This window comes from Haliaeetus leucocephalus, unplaced genomic scaffold (assembly GCF_000737465.1).
Source record: "Haliaeetus leucocephalus isolate CR32 unplaced genomic scaffold, Haliaeetus_leucocephalus-4.0 Scaffold1, whole genome shotgun sequence".
In the NCBI taxonomy this organism is placed as follows: domain Eukaryota; kingdom Metazoa; phylum Chordata; class Aves; order Accipitriformes; family Accipitridae; genus Haliaeetus; species Haliaeetus leucocephalus.
Window position 1 is genome coordinate 21,872,411 of NW_010972437.1, and position 19,543 is coordinate 21,891,953.

At 44.0% G+C, this 19,543-nt stretch overlaps 1 protein-coding gene across 4 annotated transcripts in view; it reads right to left on the reverse strand.

Annotated features, from left to right (window-relative positions):
* Positions 1-366: 366 nt before the first annotated feature.
* Positions 367-19,543, reverse strand: part of CLASP1 (cytoplasmic linker associated protein 1) — a 176,912-nt gene continuing 157,735 nt past the window's right edge. For all 4 annotated transcript variants that reach the window (XM_010568686.1, XM_010568695.1, XM_010568680.1 and 1 more), the window contains 4 exons: positions 18,336-18,464; positions 7,470-7,676; positions 4,622-4,738; positions 367-2,844 (listed from right to left, as the gene is read on the reverse strand). In XM_010568686.1, the coding sequence (XP_010566988.1) occupies positions 2,758-2,844; positions 4,622-4,738; positions 7,470-7,676; positions 18,336-18,464 (540 nt within the window). In that variant the 3' untranslated portion in view covers positions 367-2,757. The remainder of the gene's footprint in view (positions 2,845-4,621; positions 4,739-7,469; positions 7,677-18,335; positions 18,465-19,543) is intronic.

Here is a 19,543-nt window from a genome sequence, read left to right on the forward strand (position 1 = left end):
CGCCAGGGTCAGTTCAGGGACGTTACAGTGCGTTCACTCTCAGTGCATACTAACAGGATTTTATAAAACATATAAAATCTTTTGAGAAGGAATTCAATTCCTGGAGATTTGCTACAGTGTGCCATTCAAAAAAAAAAAAAAACCAAAACCAAAAAAAAACAAAACCAAAAAAAACCAAACAGAAAACAGTGATGGATCAAGCTCCATCACAGCTGGGAGGGACTAATCACCATCTGGTCAGCTATGCTGACCTTCTGAACACCAGAACTGGAACAGAAGATGCTGAACTGAGATGGGGAGAAAGAGAGGCATAAATACTAAGCAGTTAGAGTACAAATTAAAAAAAAAAAACAACAAAAAACCCAACAAAAAACCAAACCCACTACTAAAAATTCAAACAAGACAGCTAACTGCTGCCAACAAGTCAGCTGAATATTTCCTCAAAAGGGAAAATAAATTTGTGTTAAGCTAAAATAATTTGAATCATTCAAAAAATTAAAAAATTAATATTCTAACAAGCATACTGAAAGATGTTGAAGAGAAATGGTCCACAGAAAGGGAGACGCTAACCATGGAGCAGCCAATCCTCTCTCTAGTGAGGATGGCTTTTCTGAGCCTGCGGAAAGACTCTGGGGGAATCCTACCCAGCAGGATTGCATGGTTTCTCCTGCCATGGCATTACTCACTGGGAAAGATGAGGGAACTAGCCCTGCAGCCAGCAAAAGCCTGGACACATCCTGACAAACTCAGGAGCAGGTCACCTCCTCTGCTCTCACATCAGCAGCGAAAGGGACCAACAGGCTTTGCAGCCCAATCCTGCATAGTCTGCACCAGCCCCAGTCCCTCCTGAGCTGGGGATTGGGAGGGGAGCTGGCATCAAGCGTCACCTCCCAGCATAGCTCCTCAGGCCTGGGGCTGAGACACGCAGGGATGAACTGATGGAAAGGGAGGACGATGGGGCTCCACCCTCCCAGCTGCACTCCCCTGCTGCGGTACTGGAAACTCATGTTCTCAGCACGCTACCAAGGTGTCCCTACAGCTCCCCAAAGGGGAAACGGAGGGGGCTGGAGAGAGACCGAGGCACTGAGAGCAGCCAGGGAGCACACATCCATCAATACAGCTGCAGCCGTAAGCTGCAGGTCCACCATCCTTCTCTCATCACTGGCACTGGGGGCAAAACCCCAGTTCTGATCCATTGCAGGTTTGGGGTGGGCATGCCCATCAGCCAGGATCCAGCCCAGGGCCGGACACAGCACTAACATCCTCCTGCTTCCCCTGGTTACAGGGAGAGGCAAGGGGAGCTCACCCTTTGCAAACAGAAGGGTCTCCCTTTGGGAAAGGGTGGTGCCGTGGGGTATTTGACTGCTGCTGGTTTGGCTCTGACTTGGTCCGTGCCATCAGGCTGCAAAAGGATTTGCCCCGCTGCACCCTCACTCAGAGCACCCCTGCTGACAGCAGTGCCCAGCAAGGGCCCTCCGCACCCCTCCGAAATGCAGAGCACCCAGCAGGGCTGTGCATGGGGCTGGCCAGGAAGAAGGAGGTTTCTAAAGGCAGCTAACAGCACTGCAGGCTCTTCAGGCACAGGAGGGGAGCTGTGGCAGGCAACCAGCACTGTCCCAGCTGGCTCAGCAGGTGCTTCCACGGGGTCTTTTTGTTCAGTTTCAGATGCCCTTTCTGTTCTCTGGGATGAACGTTTTGCCCAAAGCACAAAGGACTTGTGGGGACAAAGCCATTCACCACCCAACACCAGTGGGTCAGGTCAGAGCAGCAGATCAGCCCTTTGATGCTACAGACTTTAAGAAAAAAGCAGCTAGCCTCACAAGGCAGCACTGAGATACAGCTCTGCCAGCTCCCACTGCCCACCCACGGACACACTTAGAGCCTAATCCAACACCCACCCACCTAACTCCAGTGTCCCATTCACAGGCATCAGTCCCAGAACTGGCTCTCAGGTTCCCTTTGGGGAGTAGCAAGTAACCTGGAGAGTCATTTGAGTATATGAAAGAGCCAACTGGGTTGGGAGGGGAGAAATATTTACACAGTCAATGAAAGGAGCAAGAGCCCAGCTGTGCTGTTCTGCACAGCACAGCTGGCTGGAGAGCAGTTACAGAGAAATCAGCCCATCAGAGGTCTGTCAGAACTATGTACAAAAACTCAGATGTTTAAAAAGAACCTACTTTTTCATTACTCACTTGATATCTCTCAGTATTAAAGCATCCGAGGCTGGAATCACAGCCACATCTCCAAAGATCTCTCCACGGAGAGCCCTGCACATTAGGCAAGCTGCAACAGGGAGTACAAAACAGGACCACAAGACTTGTAAGAAGAGGAGAACCTAGCCAGAACGGCTGCAGCTGCGGGGAGAGAGCAGTTAACTAGCACACAGAAACCAAAACTGGGTATGAACTAAACCAACAAGATTTGTTTTACCTTTATGCGTGTCCAGGTTCTTGGACTCAGTTTTGGAATGCTAACCTAAACATATTTCTGAGATTTCAGCAGGCTATACAAATATGTTTAAGTATGGCTTTCTGTTGTTCACTTTTAATGAAGACTGCAACACAGACCTTGCTTCCTTTACATTCAATACCAGTAAGATTCTACATAAAAGCTTTTAAGGGACTAAAATACTGATTGCAATAAATATCTGCATGGCCTCCTTGAGCTGATGGAGCGCGCCAGTGAAGATTAGCAGAAAGGTCTCTGAGAGGCACCGTTGATTGCTTCTAAGTCTACACATATGTCCACATATCTCCATTAACTGTGCGTTGAAACATCTGAAGAGGAACTGCTGTTGCTGTTGGTGGTCTGGGCCCTCTTTATGTACAAGTTTAGTAGCTTCATCTGAAAGAAACAAACATAGTAGAAGATGCCAGGAAAAACAGGTGGACAAAAGTCGACTGCAAATCTTAAAACTTGCATTCTGCAGTGAACTCAGTTTTGAGTGAACTGACACTGGGCGCTCTGGAGGAAAAGCACAAGCAAAGCTGAGTATATTTCAGAACAGAGGCAGGAGGGTACGCCTAGTCCCACTGAAGCTACAGACAGATTTAATGGGATTTAGAAAAAACTCTTGCATTTCACTTCAGCAGCCATCAGTTCGCAGACCTCAATCCTGCAGCCTGCTCTGAGCAAGCAGGATTCCCACGGAGGTCAGTGGGGCTGCAGGCACACTGGCAACCTGAGAGCCACAGTCCCTCCTAGGAAACACCCTGAGCTCTCCATGCTTTATAAAATGTTCATTTTCAATGACATTTAAATATCTTCCCTAACTTGGTACATCTAGTGAAACTGCAGCTGTTATGACTATATACTTCCTTTGCATGGGTTTGTTTTGTTTTTCTGCCTTACCACCTTAGCTCCAGATCCTGCAATGACTCATGCACACATTTAACTTCAAACATGCAGGCAGTCTACATAAACCCAGAAGAATTACTCACATGTTTATAGTTAGTTATGTGGTGGAGTAAGTCCGTGGCACCTAGGATACTGGGATAGTAAAGTCTCTACAATATTTTATAGGGGGATTTCCTAACCGCCCAAATATAATGAGGTAAACCTCAGCACCCATAGCTGTCTCTTTCCAGAGCAATTTAGAGGCACAAGTAATTTGTTTAAGGACAAAGCAACTCAATTCAGAAATAAAATCCAAGTGTCCTCAGTCTCAGGTTGTTTTGGTCTATGCCACACTTCCTACCCACGAAAGAAATTACTGCTTCAAAGTAACAGAATGAAGCCCTCTGAACTAAGTAGCTATTCACATGCAGAGATCTATTTCAGAAAAAAATGCAGAATTCATCTTAAAATTGCAGAGAAATCTTGGGTATGATGACTTCAAACAGGAGAAGAAATCTTGTGACGGCTTCCTAAGCAGCTCTGAAAAGCAGTCAAACACCACCTGCCTCAACACAAAATGCCAGCTCTTGTCTGAAGGCCAGAGCTGAATTAGGACTTGCTTTCACTTGCAGCATCAGGTCAGAATTTGAGTTTTGCTGCTAACCTGACTCCAGGGCACAAAGTCCTTTGAAGGGTCACTTGAGCTCACTCGTGTCCCAGGAGGAAAGAGACACATCTGCCATGCTATTAAGAGTGAAGCTTTACCTGCATTTCTACCAGCCCTAATCACAATCTGCTGCTGAGAGGACCTGCTCTCCCACCCATCCCAGCCACGTGTTCCCACCACTCTTTGCGCTAGATTACCTGCACAGACGCAGAGTGGACTGAAAGCTAATTAATTTGGATAGCAGATCTGGTTTTCGGCCAGAGCAGCCAGCTCTCAACTCACTGCATGGTCACCCCTGGATGCAACACCAAAGGGGCAAGATAAACATGGCTGTAGTGGGAAGGACCCGCTCAGTGGTAGCCTGCAGTTACACAGGATCAAACGTGTCATGAAACTAATCCCTGAACCCCATCAAAACTTGCTTAGTGGGATTTCAAATGCTCACACTGCTGAGCAAGTGCTGTGCTGTTCTAGTGGTGTTTGGCAGGGTGAGATAGGATTTAACAGAGTGCAGGGAACTTGACCCAGAGCTACTATGAAGCCAATGGTCTTGCTGCTAGTAATGCAAGCTATTCAGCTGGCTATTATGAAAACAGCAGAAACGCATTACTCTTGTACCTTGCTTCCTGTGAGTTGTGCGAGATGAGGTTTCAGTTCTTCTCCAATTACTGAATAAATTGCCACTAGGCAAAATACGCTAGCTTTACGGACGCTGCTCTCCGTATTATCATAACCCTAGGAAACAAGAAAAAAAAAAAAGGTCAGAAGTCAAACAGCACTCACTAACATCCTTCCAGAGCAAAATACTAAAGAGCTGCTGAACATTTTCAAAATGTGGCTGACCTAACAGATCAATAGAAAGGCCTGCTTAACGTAACAGTTTGCAACCTGAACACTCAAAGAGCGAGAAAATACAATCACCCAGTACACCCTATTTGTTCCTTACATTGTTAATTATTACTAGAATTTTTAATTTATTAATATCTTGTTATTTATAGCATTAAGCAACAACACACAGTTTCCCAGCATGAGCTTAGGACTCTATCAAATATACACGCTCCTGTGTCCAGTTCAGGTGACTGCATGTTGTCCTGGATGGTCAGGACTTCTGGGAGGGGAGCCCTCGTGCTCCCAGCTTGCCTTCAGAAAGGTCTTAAACACTCTGCTATGCACTGATCTGCCTCTGTAACCTGGAGCTTTTTGATTACCTATCAGGTCGGAAATACCGCAGAAAAGAACATGTTGAAAGACCCCTGTAGGTGTGCCGGATCTCTGGCAGCTTCAGGAGAGCTCAAGCTAGCCACCAGGTCACTCAGCAGCTGGTGACATCAGTCCTGTGCTCAGGCAGTGATTCATCACTAAGCAGCCATTCCATGAGAATCGCAGACATGGCTTCAGCATGCAGGATGCTGGCTCCTCCGGATGCAGGGTGACCTCTGCCGGGAGAGCCAGGAGGAGGGATGCAGCACAGCTGGGGCTGTTCTAGCTGCAGGGCTAAAATACAGTCTGAAATGACAGTCTGCAATCCCAAAGAGCGCTGAACTAGAAAAGCAGGAGACCTAGGTGAGCTCAGAGAAACACCGAGGTATTGAGGACTGAGGTGGAAAAAAGGCTGAGCCCAAGCCCACAGCAGAGGAACACCCACAGAGACACAACCCGCTGCTGGAAGGACAGCTGGGATGCAGGTCCCTCTCTGGGGGTCCCAACCCAGATGCCTCTACTTGACCTCACATCTCCCTATGGGCTGGGCTTGGCTTTTTGCTTATATGTGCATCCCAAATTGCTCCTGTGGGGGCAGGCAGATCCGTGCAGTGTTGAGGCCTGCGTCCCGGCGGGTGCTGGGTTGGTAGAGCCTGCCTTGCATGCACCAGCAGGACCGTCGCCCCACCTCTCCATCTGCCAACTTCCTTGCAAGGCAGCGGCTGCTTCTTCTCCCTGCTTTTAATAACACAGCCCAATGGTTAGAGCATTTGCACAGGAGATGATATGGGCTCAAAGCTCTCTTCAGCCTGAGGGTATCGAGATGCAGCGCATGGGAGAGTGCCTTGCAGCCAGCTCTATCCCCCAGCTCCAAGGGAGCCAGGGCTCTGCATCGGGACCAGGGCAAGCACCATGACTCTCCCCAGCCAAGCCCCGTTCTTGCATGGGGATCCCACTCCAGGCTGCTGAGCTGCATGCTTGTGCTCATACTGCTGCTGTCCGACGCTCCTCGCCTCTTCGCTCTGCCAATACCCTCCGCATAGTAAACAAGCACACAGGTGATTCCCTCTACACACAGTCCTTCAGCCAGAAGGATCCCAAAATACTTCCCAAACGTGAAGAGTAGATTCCTTCGATCACTATGAATTTCTAAGGTGAGGAAATATCACTGGCTAACTAGACTCCGAAACAAGATCTGTTTTAAGACATGGAAGCAATTTAAACAAATATAACTGCGTTAAAGGCATACTGCTCCCAAACTTTTCTGGTGCATTGAAGCTCCACTGTTCAGACTGTTGTCTCCAACAATTACAGCTAAAAACTTTTTACAACAGAAGCTTAGAACAATACAGAATTGCCTGATTCCCAGAAGTTGAGATTTAAGAAAAGAATTGCAAGAGCTGACACTAAAAAGTTGGGACAAATGCTAGGATGCACAAGGGGAATTTCCGACTTTGCTCTTGTCCTTCCAACTTTTTGTGCTCACAATGAGGAAGCTTCTTTATCCCAGTTCTCCACTGAAGTCTTACCCACCCAAACATGTCTCCCTTTTCACATTGACTGATTTGTTTCTGTCACAGTCTCTCCCCAGTGAACACAGACACATTCTCTCTCCTCCCTTGCTGCTACCTCCCCTTATTTCCTTCTTGCTTGCAGCCTCATCCCAGCCGCTGGCACTGCCAGCTGCTTGTGCAGGGGAACAGAAGAAAACACCACTACAGCCAGCACTGAAAGCTAAATTCACAATGTAAGTCTGAGCCCTAACCCTGGCAAAAACACTGCTCCCCACCCAACCTGAGAGGGTTATGAAAAAAGGCTGAATGAAGTCTGCAAGTAGTTTGGTCCTGATTTTGGAGAGGAAACAGGAGAGAGGAAAGGACTAGCCTGCCTGCTGGGATTCAAATTCAAGTGCAAAGTACAAAGTGCAAAACAGCTCAGCAGAATTAAAAGATACTACAAGATGTATTGCTTGGGATGTACTGAGATAGCATAAGATGTGGCTAACTCCTACTCTCAAATTTATTACATGGCTGCTACCAGCTTATTTAGGAGTCAGGCCAAGGCATCTAATTGTGGAACATACACATAAGAACCAGAGTTTTCTTTCCCTTAACATTAAAAATGTCAAAAACTCAAATCTAAAAACTTAGAGGGATTAAAACTTTACCAAAATCTGCCCCAGAGGGTCCATCATTCTCTCCTAGGTCACAGACCTCACTGACTAGTGGCTTGTGCTCAGGCGCATTTGTGACATGGGGTTCTGTACCTGTAACAACCCAGGAATGATATCGGGAAGAAGCTGATGCAACGATTCCTTGGAAATCCTCTCGATGACTTTCGTCTGCATTTTGATGGCAGCTAAGTTAATTGGATAATCTGCAGTCTGAATGATGGGGCAAAGCACCTTGATGCATTGCTCAGGGTGGATCGAACTCGCCAAGGTGGAAGCAGCTTCTTCAGCAGCTCTGACAACCTGGAATGAAAGTAGAGCAAAACCTTACATTAATGAGGTCACACATCACAGCCAAAACCACCAGTGTGTCTTAGGAATGACTGCCAGGAAATGCTTGGGGATGTTCATTAGGAGGCTCTTTCGAGAGGCAACTGACTCTGAGAATTCACATCCTTCACCTCCAGTGACATCTTTGTTCCAGCCAGCGGCAAGAATTCCATACTGCCTAATGTAACTGTGTCAAAGTTGTGGCTAGTTTGAAAGAGTCATCTGTCACCCAAGACAGATAGGTACTCCCATCCTAGGAGAAGCAAGAGAACGACAATTCTCCAGCCACTGTCAGAGAACCTAAACCCACCAGCTTAGACTTAATACAGAATTTACCTCCTTAAACATTAATAATCATAGAATCTCAAATTGGAAGGGACCTCAAGGATCATCTGGTCCAACCTTTCTTGGCAAAAGCACGGTCTAGACAAGATGGCCCAACACGCCTTCCAGACAAATCTTGAAGTGTCCAATGTTGGGGAAAATGAATGGCACCGTTGCACCTTTTAGTATGCATCTCGCCTGCTGAGTGCTTGGGTACCCAAGCAGAGACACCCATGCCTACACAGATGTGTCCTGCCATTTCCCAGCTAACCTACGCTGTAATCAAACCCGGGCTATAGACACGAACAGGCTTTAGGGTGTCCCTGACCAGGTAGCTGTGCGCTCAGCACATCTAACCCATTAAGATAGCACTGGGATCACTATAAAACATGGGAGGCAGAACAAATGGAAACAGTGTTAGCACGCACCTTTTGCGACTAGCCCACACTGTAAAGCAGTCACGCAAAACAAGGGAGATCCCAAATTCAATTCCACTCTTAGCCTGAGGGAAGGCAAATCTACAACTTTCACACTCTTCCCCAGCAGACAGGACAGCTAACTGAAAGAGGAAAGACCCAATTGTGGTCACTCCTCCCATGAGAGTGTATTTACTTTACATTCTGCAGTAATTGGATAAAGAAACAGGATGGGAAGGCAGGTTTTCTTTTTTCAAGTGTCTGTGCTAATTGCCAGGCAACAAAATGAAGCTTCCCCATGGTTGCACTCTTCCTGGCCACAAATCACACACTCTTTGCCTCCATGTTCTTGTTTCAGTACAAAAAAATGCAGCTTGCTTTTGCTCCTCTTTTCTCATTCCCCTCTTCTCAGGGCTTACTTTTAAGGGAGGGTAAATCCTGAGTGGACAGAGATGCCCCAGTGGACAGACTTAAATCCAACACCTCAGCTCTAAGAAGAAAGAAGCATTCACAGACCCTTGTGTTTAGGATCTGCTAGCTAGCCCCACGCAGTCCCTAACTCTGAGCCCAGCAGCACTAACACAGCCTTCGAAGGCACACCCTCTTTCCTGATTGTGCAGGAAGCTCAGACGCCTAGCACCAGTTCTCTAACTTATCCTAAGCTAAGCTACCTGAGGTTGTCTCAAGTCGATACTCTGCAACCAGCACTAGGAAATCTGTCCCAGGCAATCTGCAAAAAAGCACATAAATCAAACCACAGGTCTCCCATCACTTAGACTGAAGCCATAGCTGCTGGATTCTTCTCATTGCCCTCTTCCACACACTGTCATGGTATCAAACTATGGGATTTCTATTCGACTAAGGCAACCCATGGACAGATGTACTCTATCAAGGCCTCAAAAGAAGGTGAGCTTTCACTATTCTTAATTAAGTACTGTGGATAATGCACGAACCAGGAGTATTTAGAATTCTATCTCAGTTATTACTAGGACAAGAATGTCTCCCTGCCTGGACTACAAAACATTTTCCAGAAAGGTTTAATTGATTTTTAAGATAGCAGCAGCGAACAGTGACCAGAAGAGATCATCTCCATATACAAAGCCTGCTTCACCCACAGTCTTAGCATCACAGCCACACCACTATCATTAATCTTCCATGCATGCTGACAGCTACCTCCCTGAAACAGGAATGGCCACAAGATACTTGTACACCCAGGAAATAACAAGACTCATCCACTTGGCTCTTGGCATCCTCTAAACCAAACGCAACAGCGAGAGTGATCTCAGATACTTCACACTGTACAAATACTGTATGCAGGCAAGGTACAGGCAAGATGGTGAAGCAGACCTGAGACCTTGATTGCTCCTGTATCAGCTGTCAAGCTGCTCCATCTACCTCAGGCGTTTCTCAACAATTATAATGTTAAAATATATTCCAAAAAGAATGGCAATCCACAATGTGGTCAGTATTAAAAAAATGTCATCCTGAAAGATCTGTGAATAAGTAACCAAGCACAACTGAATGCTTGTTTTCCCTCTTCCAGCAAGTTTTCCCTCTTCCAGCTATTTCTTTGCAAATTCCTCTTCAATTTCACACATGAGAAGCATGAAAGTTAATATTTTTCCACGTAAGCCAGTACTAGCTTAGAAGGAAGCACTATGTGATTTTGTTGGGAAAGGAGAGAAACACCCGGGTACTTAAGGGAAACCTAATGCCATGCTTTGGCACCACAGCGTTGAATTGCTGGAGCGGATGAAGTCAGGAGCTCCCAGGAGGTCTCCTTTAAAGGAATTCACTTCTTGGCACTGCAGCTTTTGACGTTGGCTTTCCCAGTGCAGAAATACTGCTACCATCAAGCTTTCCACAAACAATGCAGTGGACTTAGAGAGCCCAGATATCTTGTAACCAACAACATTCACAAGCAAGTCACTAGCTAAAAAAACCCTAACTATTTGGACACAGAGTGCTTGGGATTTTGCTTTGCAACAACTCCAAATACTGTTAGTAAATGTTTTCACAGACACTCTGAGAAAGAACAGCTGGAATATATCACAACTTACTAAAAAAAAATTAATATTATTTTTTTTAAGCTTAAATCCTCCTGGTATCCTACTTGGTAAGAAAGTAACAAAATTTTAGCAGGCACCTATGGTCAGACTCTGATGTCAAATACACTACTGTAAACTTTAAACAGTACTTGAGTAGGTAAAAAAACTCAATGAGTAATGCTACCTGCATTTCAGCACGATGTGGATCCTGTATGCATAAAGTTTACCATGCACATTAAGTTGCGGGTATGAGGCAAGTGTATGAGACAAAAACCTTTTCTCAAAAGCCTGTTACCAATTCCAAGCACAATGGGTTAAAATACAGCTGAAATTTTTCATAAAACAAGGCAGGGTTCAAATAGCAACAAAGGTCACATCTATTTCGCGCATCATAAGGTCAGCAAGAAAAGTTGTAAAGGTGCAGGATTTATTTATGCCCCTGCAAGTCCTCCTTTCAAGAAAGCTGCTCTTTTCTAGCAAGGATCTGGCCGTGTTTGCACAGCAGTTGGGTATTTCACATCACTTCTCCCTGAAGTGCCTTCCCTCTGAATACAGAAGGACATACTACACGTGTCCAGTAGGCTTCCTGCTGATATTAGCTTGTAAATGTGACAACACCAGGGAGACTTCCAAGTCTTCCGAGAGCACATCTGGCAGACAGTGTCTGCATCTAAGCCACACTTCAGCAAACCCCTTAAGCGTATGTTTAACTTTAATAACATGCTGAAGTCTCACTGACGTCAATGGGATTCAAGCATGTGCTTACATGCTTGCTTGAATCAGTGCCTCTGCAGGTAAATAGCTCCTGGCTCCCTTGGAAAGGGTGTAAGAAGGGGTAGGGCAATACCAGCTGAGAGACAGCCAAAAGGACAAGCTCACCCCTGCCGGCAAAGAAAGCTGAATGCCACCACTCTGCAATGCAAGTACCAGCCCTGTCCAAAAGGTCTTCCCTTCTGGCTTTGGCAGACTAAAACATTCAGCTACCCAGACCGACTCTGCATCCCACGAGGGAAAGCACATCTCTGAATACTTACACAGTGGGCTCAGGGTCCCGCTTACCTGGTAGTGCCAGAGAAATCAGCAGCGTTCCCAGATAGAGGGAAGTGCATTATCAAAAGATACAAACTGCCAGGTCATTTGGCAACAAGAACGTGCAATTATAGCAGAGTTTAACAAAGATATTTTGCCGTGAGTCACAACACTTGTGTCTTGCAAATTATACATACCATACAATATCAAAAAATCAAACATCTTTTTTAATCAGGGCTTTAACCTGACTAGCAGAGTGAAACAACCTTAAAAGGAGTGGGAGAAATGAGCAAACAGCATCAAGCAACAGGTTTTCCTTCCATCTCTGGAGGTAAGATCAACAGATACATGCCAGGAAGTGACAGGAAGGGCTCATACTAACAGCAGACACCACAAGAAGTGGCTATGAAACGCATCCTTTAAATTCGAGAAAAAGAAAGGGTGCTGTTCGCTACGTGCTCAGACTGGGTAGCTCATTGTCACAAGAGTATTAAAAATTAGACAAGTTTACTGAAGAAAAAACAAAGGCCAAAATACACAGAGAGGCAGGCAGAACCATTAGCATGGGAAGGCTGTAAGCTTCAGACCACTGGAAGGAGGGAGGATAATCTCAGGGAAGCATCACTGTATGCTTGCTTCTTGCTAGTCACTGTCAGGTAAGGTATCAAGTGAAGCAAACTATTTTTCTGACCAAATATGATTATCCTCGGTGATCTCAGAAATATGAAAGAAAAGTAGCAAAGTTGTCAAATGATGACGGTACATGGAAGAAGCGAGTTCAAAAGGGTGGCTATGAAGCAAGATGAGCAAGACTAGATAGAGCCTCCAGTGTTTTATTAAAACAGACACTAAGCTGTGTATAAGGTATGTCACAAACATGATTTTACCTCCCAGTAAAACCTTAGAGCAAACCATGGCTTGAACTGGATAGTTTGATATCACTCAACACAGGGCAGGTAGCCCAGGAATGTAGATCTAAAAGATAGCACTTTGCCTTAAAGAAGCAGGTTTTTCTCCTTTCCAAATGCTTAGCTTATGCTCTACATGCTAGACTCAGCCCGAGTTCTGCTGGCATAACATAAGCTGTGTTTGCTGGTGGGTTCCTTGAGAGACATCTGCAGTACATTAAGACCTTTCCAGTGAGTCTCCCAAAAGACAGAAATGGTTATACTTCCACCCAGTTTGCTTTAGGAAAGGAACCATATTCTCATGCACAAAGCTGGAGAGGTGTAGCACACAGACAGGCTGTTCGCCTCTAACGATGTCTGCCTTAAAGACAACTATAGTATAGTTGTCTATACTATACTATAGTTGTCTATACTATACTATAAAGGAGTAAGCTTCAAAGCAACAGGTCTGATGGTTCCAGGAACATGCACATGAAATGCTCTCTGGCTTCAGTGGGAGGGGATATGCTGACATGCAGTATTAGGAACAGTCTGTTCAAGATAGCCACCTGTCACAGATACCTTTCTTTTAATAAAAGAGCACATTAGCATCATTGATGTTCTACAGAATTTGCTGGACAAACTTTGGATGACAATTCCCACTGGTTTACCTGGTTCACAGTGCACTGCAGCCATGGGATCCTGTTCGCTTAAGACAGCCAGAACCAAGACTCCATCTCTTTGCATAGTTTCTTCTGCTCAGCTATTATTCTCAGTGCACTATAGATGTTGCTTGCTGCCTGATGGCTACAGGAAGCAGTTTGTCTATGGTAATCTGCTCCTGGTCAATATACAGCAGCTTTCTAAAGGGTTTTGACAGTTTCATTTCTGCTTTGAAGTGACACAAGCTACTGGCAAATAAGGAAAGAAAAATCTATGTCCTGACTCACCTAAGGCAGAACATGCCGGGTTCATAGGCTACATAGGGCATGCATCAGTGTAACATGCTGGGATCTCAGCAGAGCAGCACCTGTACACCTAGATGACAGCTGCATGTAGGACCATAAGCTGGAGTACTTTACCACGATTGCTAGTTGCACCACCTCTGCACAAAATCGTAGAGGATGAGGCAGTGTAGGTAAAAGCCAGGCTTTGTACGCTGCTGCGAAACACGCAGAGCACCAGAGTTTATTAAGCAGAAGAACAAGGTTTTGCTTTTAGGCTTACAAGGCATGCAGCTATGTTTTTGAGCCAATTTTTGCCATCTAGAGGTGGTTAATTAAAGCCTGCATAATCTAAGCTGGAGGGGATGGAGGTTTACCAATACCTAGCCAGGCAAACTCCCATCCCTGAAGGCTTTACAGTCTGATCCAGACAGGAACAAACAATTAAGAACTTGGTTTCAAAGCAGGAAGTGGATTCGGCAATGGGGAGTGCTAAGCAGATGAAAAAACAATGTGATTTTTATACGGGATTCAGAGGAGATGAAGTAGATTAGACTGCTTCTCCTGTGCACTAAATATTTGAAGCGTGTTGGGAATTAGAAAAAGCACATAAACATATGCTATGAAACATCAACAACTGCCAAGCTGCAGCACTTGGCAGCTTCCAGCATGGACTACATATCAATTAACCTTAAAGACTGTGATCATTTAGTACTTTTCTTCTTTAGTAAGGTACATTTTGCAGAGACCTACATAGATCATACCATCATCAGAGGACAGTTGCAAGTCATCTTATAAATATCAGAGGCCAGTCTAAAAGCACCTCAGCAAGATAGTAACAATTACCTACAGTTAACGGGTAGCTGTGATTTCTTCTTTTTCACGCTCTTTTTAGAGGGTTAAAACAAAGAGTGTTACATCCCAATTATGCTTATGGACCTTCTGAATAATAAAAGACCAAAATTAAATATCTAAGACATGGCACAATAACCTTTCCTTACACAGAAAATAGGCGTCAGCTAGGTCTACAGGCTTAGTTGCAGAGAATAAACAGAGTGGCAGAGACAGAAGCAGGGAATTAGCTATCCTATGATTTTCACTTTGTAACCGTTTCCCAAGCTAATGAACTATTTCTGTTTTAATATACTGAATAATAAAACTTATACTCATTTTGCTGGTATGAATCTGAAGCAATGTCATATCAATGGTATTGGGTCAGCAGGCAACATCTCTCCTTAGTTATGGGTGAGTAACTGCACTGGAACAAATGAGTTAATATTAACTAATTGGCAACAGAAAGATGGTTCTCTTCCAAATAACTCCAAACAAAGAGTGATAAAAATCAACAAGATTTAATACCATCCACAACTTCAATTACATTCTAATGCTCCAAAAGTAAGTGAAAGGCATTTACATGTCAACCCCCATAAATATTTACAGTTATGACTGAAGCAGGCTCAAGTCTTCACATCACCCCATTAAATCAACAGCATTGAATAGACTGTTATAGTACAAACAGTATAAAAACAGGCTGAAGTTAAAAAAATGCAAACTAAACATGGATCCCAATCCAGAGTCTTCTAGCCTGTAGCCTAAGATTACATTAATTTTGAACCCCCATTGAGGTCTGTGCTTTGCCAATCTCCTGCATTTGCACTCGCAACAAGACACGACTCAGCATCCAACTCCATGTACCAAGTTTTCCTCTCCTGTGTCCCTGGGAAGAGAAGTGGTGCTCTTAGCTGTGCTGCTCTGCTGATGCTAGACCTTGCCTTCAGCAACAAAAGGCAGAAGCGTTCTAGCCATGGCAAAGATCCAACTCTCTAAAGACTTCTGCTTGGACTTGGAAAAACAGCCAATTATCCAGGCATCCCAAAATATCAAAGTATGCTAATACTGCTTTGATATTTCCAATTACATAATCTGGAATAAAACCACAGACCCTTTTTGTTTCAGTCTTTAACTAAATATCAGCACTCGACTGGAGGAGGGGGTGGTATTTGTTGGTTGGTGAATGTGTTGGTTATAATTTGTTATTTGATCCCTCCTGGCCATGCTGAACAGCAGCAATATTGGAATTTGGGGAGACAAATTAACGTTCTTGATTTCCTAAGAACTGCCTCTCAGTACAATGACTTCTTGGAGACAGTACCCGAGATTAACAGTTCTGTACTGTGCTCCTCTTAAAACTCTCTTTGCTTGGTCACTTTAGATTGATTCTCCATGCGTCACACGTAACAGAAAACGTGAGCAATAACTTGGGGCAATTAGCAGTAAGAGGAAACTCGGGTAAGAAAGACTGAAACAGATACAGCTCTCAGAACAGTCATTTTTCTGCTAATTTACATAGCCTGTTGCACACCAAAGGATCTCAAACCATAAACCAGGATCACTCCCGTCATCTTCTACAAGGCAGAAGCAGCCCAGAAACACAGCAAACCCTGGAGTAACATCCTATCAGGGCATCGCTGGCACAAGGATTAACACTTTCCTAACCAAATTATATAGCAGCTTTCCTTGAAATAGTTTTTACAGTCTAGAGGAAGATTTTATGTAGTTTAAGGACGGTACACCACTGCCTTTAATATTGCTCTGATTTAGTGAAAAAATAAAACTGTAGAACAGACCACCCAGATCTTCCCTTTCCTTCTTCAGCTATTCTTTGAAAGTGCCTTTCAGTCACAAACTGGTGAATCTTCACTTAATCTCCTGCTCAGTGGGATCAAGTCAAAGGGCAGCTCCTCCACCCTTCCTGGGGAGAGCAGCGCTGCAAAGTCAGCAGTGCAAGCAAGCTGGAGGGCCACCACAGGATGGGAATTTGTGACCTTCTGGCTCAGGGCTATAAGTTTGACTAACTGAGCCATGCCCAAATCGACTCTCAGTTAATTTTTCACAGACTTAACTGAATCAGCAAGCCCCAGCTACAGGTGAAAATACCTAAAGCATATTCACAGGTACATCTTTAGCCTAGCTTATGTAGATTCCCAAGTGCAGCAGGTTGGGGAACGCTATTATTTTCAAACTACTGACAGACAGATGATGCCTTTCATGGGCTGCATCATGGTTCTGAGAGCCCCGAGCCCCATTTACACAGGGATCAGAAAAAGCACATACACAGAATGAAAAATTCAGCACCAGTGCCACCACTTAATACAGCTGTGCACACACAACTGTTTAGCAGCAGATCGTGAAATGGGAATATACCTGCAATGTCCTGCTATGACAGCTGTCACCCAAAGGTCTCACTGCAGCAGTTAACAAATATGATCTTTTTTAATTATGAAGATGTTACGCAAAACCATTGTAAATCAAAGGCGTGCTACGTACAGCACAGCAGCTACTCGCTGATAGCAATACAGCTCAATTATTCTTCTATAAAGATGAACCAAAACTCACATCTCTTCATTCCTTGCTTGAGCTTTGCTTTCTCTGTAATAGACTTATTTTTCTCTGCTTTTCCTCAGGAGGTACCTCACGCAAATCCCGAAGAACCTTTTCATACCACAAACATGAAGAACACAGCGTGGGGAGTACAGAGGCACGAAGTGTCATGTTTTCAACATTGTTCCTGATTTCTATAAAACCCACCAGTCCCATGAGGACAGTGAATTCTGATGGGCATTAAAAACAATGCCAGAGACAATCTGGAAATGGCAGTTTTGGAGGACGCTCAAAAAAATACAAAGGGCACTGAGTCAAGGTGAGCTGAGAAGTATGCAACCAGGAAAACTTGCCAATAAAAGGCACTCCTTCAGAACATAATGTTTTGTCCGACTGCTTTATCAGGAAATCAATTTACAACTGCTTCTTATTACTCTGAGCTGAAAATGACAGGAGTGCAAAGGCTCTAAATCAAGGAGAAGAAGGTAGGCAGAGTATGGCAGTCCTCATTCACTAAAGGATTAAACAGTTTCTACTTCTGCATTTTAGTGAAATCCAGCCTGTTAGTTTCTTTCCCTGAGAGTGTTTTTTGTTTTGTTGTTTTGATTTTTAAACAGCAAAGTTTCTGCTACGCACAGCTAATATAACCTTGTGCCAGTTACGCAATGCTCTGGAGCAGTCTGATCTATACAATGATCTTTTTCATGGCCAAAGCTCTCCAGACAGAGATGCCTAAAATTGCTAGCTTAGGACAAGCTTGTCACAGAGAAGAATAAGTGTCTTAGATTTCAAAGCAAGGACTTCGGTAACGAAGCCATCACAGACATATAGAGAAATTCATGTGGCACTTTCTAAGGTTTAGTTCAAACTTGCAACGTGCACAAGGTAGATTAAAAGATTCAGCTTGGAAGTCAATCTACAAAGACTGACTTTAAATGGAATTTGAATTGATTTCAAATTGATTCAACCTTCAAATGTTATCATCATGTCCCTTTATTTTTGTTTTACTCCCAAAGAATATTTTCAGTTTTACATACGAGTCCTCTCACAAAAGGAAAATGCAATTCACCCTTCCCTTTGCTTCTTCCTCTGCCCCAACTTCTTTTTAGCAGCATGGCCTCCTTGTCCATTTTCTCCTGTTACTCACCAGTTCCCAGTTCTCCAGCATGGCCCAATTTCACCACTCAGTTTTCACACACAATTCTGCTTGAACATGGGCTTTGTGGTCTCCAGTAGATTTCCTACCCTTACCTGTACAGATGGAGGGAGCATAGTGCCCCCAGCATGCTCTGAAAAATTATTAAACATGCACTTTTCTACTACAGGGTCTCAGCCTCTCCCAGAAAGAGTAAGGAAATCCTGGAAGCCGATAAACAGTGGCCTACATTTCCAGATAGCTCCAAGTCCACTTGAACAGCTCTGTCAGTCTCAACTTTTTTCCTCCCTGCTTCAGCACATAAAAATCCTGTCTCTTCATACTTGGGAGACTTAATATCAGTTTCTTCTGCCGATAACTTGTTTGCCTGTTAAGTCTCACAGGTTCTGCATTTCTTCAGCAGGTCCATATTGCCTTCCCAGTAGCAACACTGAAAGGCTCACTCACCTCCTTGTGAGAATCTTTATGTGCTTCCAGTGTTTTCATGATAGTCAACTCCGCATAGTTCTTAAACCTTGCTGGCTGGTTCCGTAAGATCTCTCTCAGGACTCGTAGCGCCAGGGCTCTTATTGAATGCTGTGTCAAGAGAAATCCACATTAGAAAAAGCCACTTCTCAAAATTGTAATTTGAAGTAAATTCTCACGGCTCCCTACACCACCAGAAATCTTACATTGCTCTACAAGCTCCAGTGGAGTGAGCAGTGTAATCAATATAACTAAAATTCAGAATTGGTCTTCTTGCTTGCTTTTGCAAAAAATTCACTTAAAATAACTGTTGTCACAGATAGAAGAATCAGAATGACTCTACTTTGTTAAAATCCATACTCTTTTGGCAATGAAGTACAAATTTGTACCCAAAGGAGCATGCCTGCATTACATGAATCTACAAAGAAGCTCAGATCATATTTGTTTTGCCCTTCCTCTTTTGCTTAGCTTTGTGGATATCAAACTGGGCTCCATCCATGCAACAAAGCTGTTTCTCATGTACTAATGCAGTAAAATTCACTGTCTTCCTGTAACTCCTATGGAAATTATTTTCAAGAACAGTTAAGTCATTGTAGTCAACACTGACCTGTGTTAATCCTTTATATCAAAAGATCATTAGCAGAAGGGATTTATAACACCTGCTTCAATTTCGTAACTGTTACATTAAGTTTTTGGCCTGTGGCCACTCCAAATAGATTCTATCATTTCAGCAGAAGAATACTCTATACTCAGCCTTTAAAGCATGTCCTTTGCTATTCATCTGCAAAATTCATGCAGTAGCACAATTCACATATACTTAAAGCCACCATATCTTCTGATACATTTGTAATGATGTTACGATTAAAGACATAGGACTAGAGCAGCTCATGCTTATACTATGAACAACAACTGAGAAAATGTCAGCCACCTACACTGCTTCAGAATTAAAATTTCTGAGTGTGTGTGCACCATACACTTTACAAGGAGTATAAGAAATATAATGGATTTTAAACCAGATAAAACAAAAAATAGCTGTGAGTGCTTTGAAGCCTAAATATTGTAACATGCAGATGGAGCATGGCTCTGATGTGAAGGTGCAGCAGGGTGCTGAGCCTTTACCAAATATCATTGTGCTGCAAGCTGAACAAATAGCCCCAAGTGGAAAAAGCATAAATCTAGCCTGTAAATTA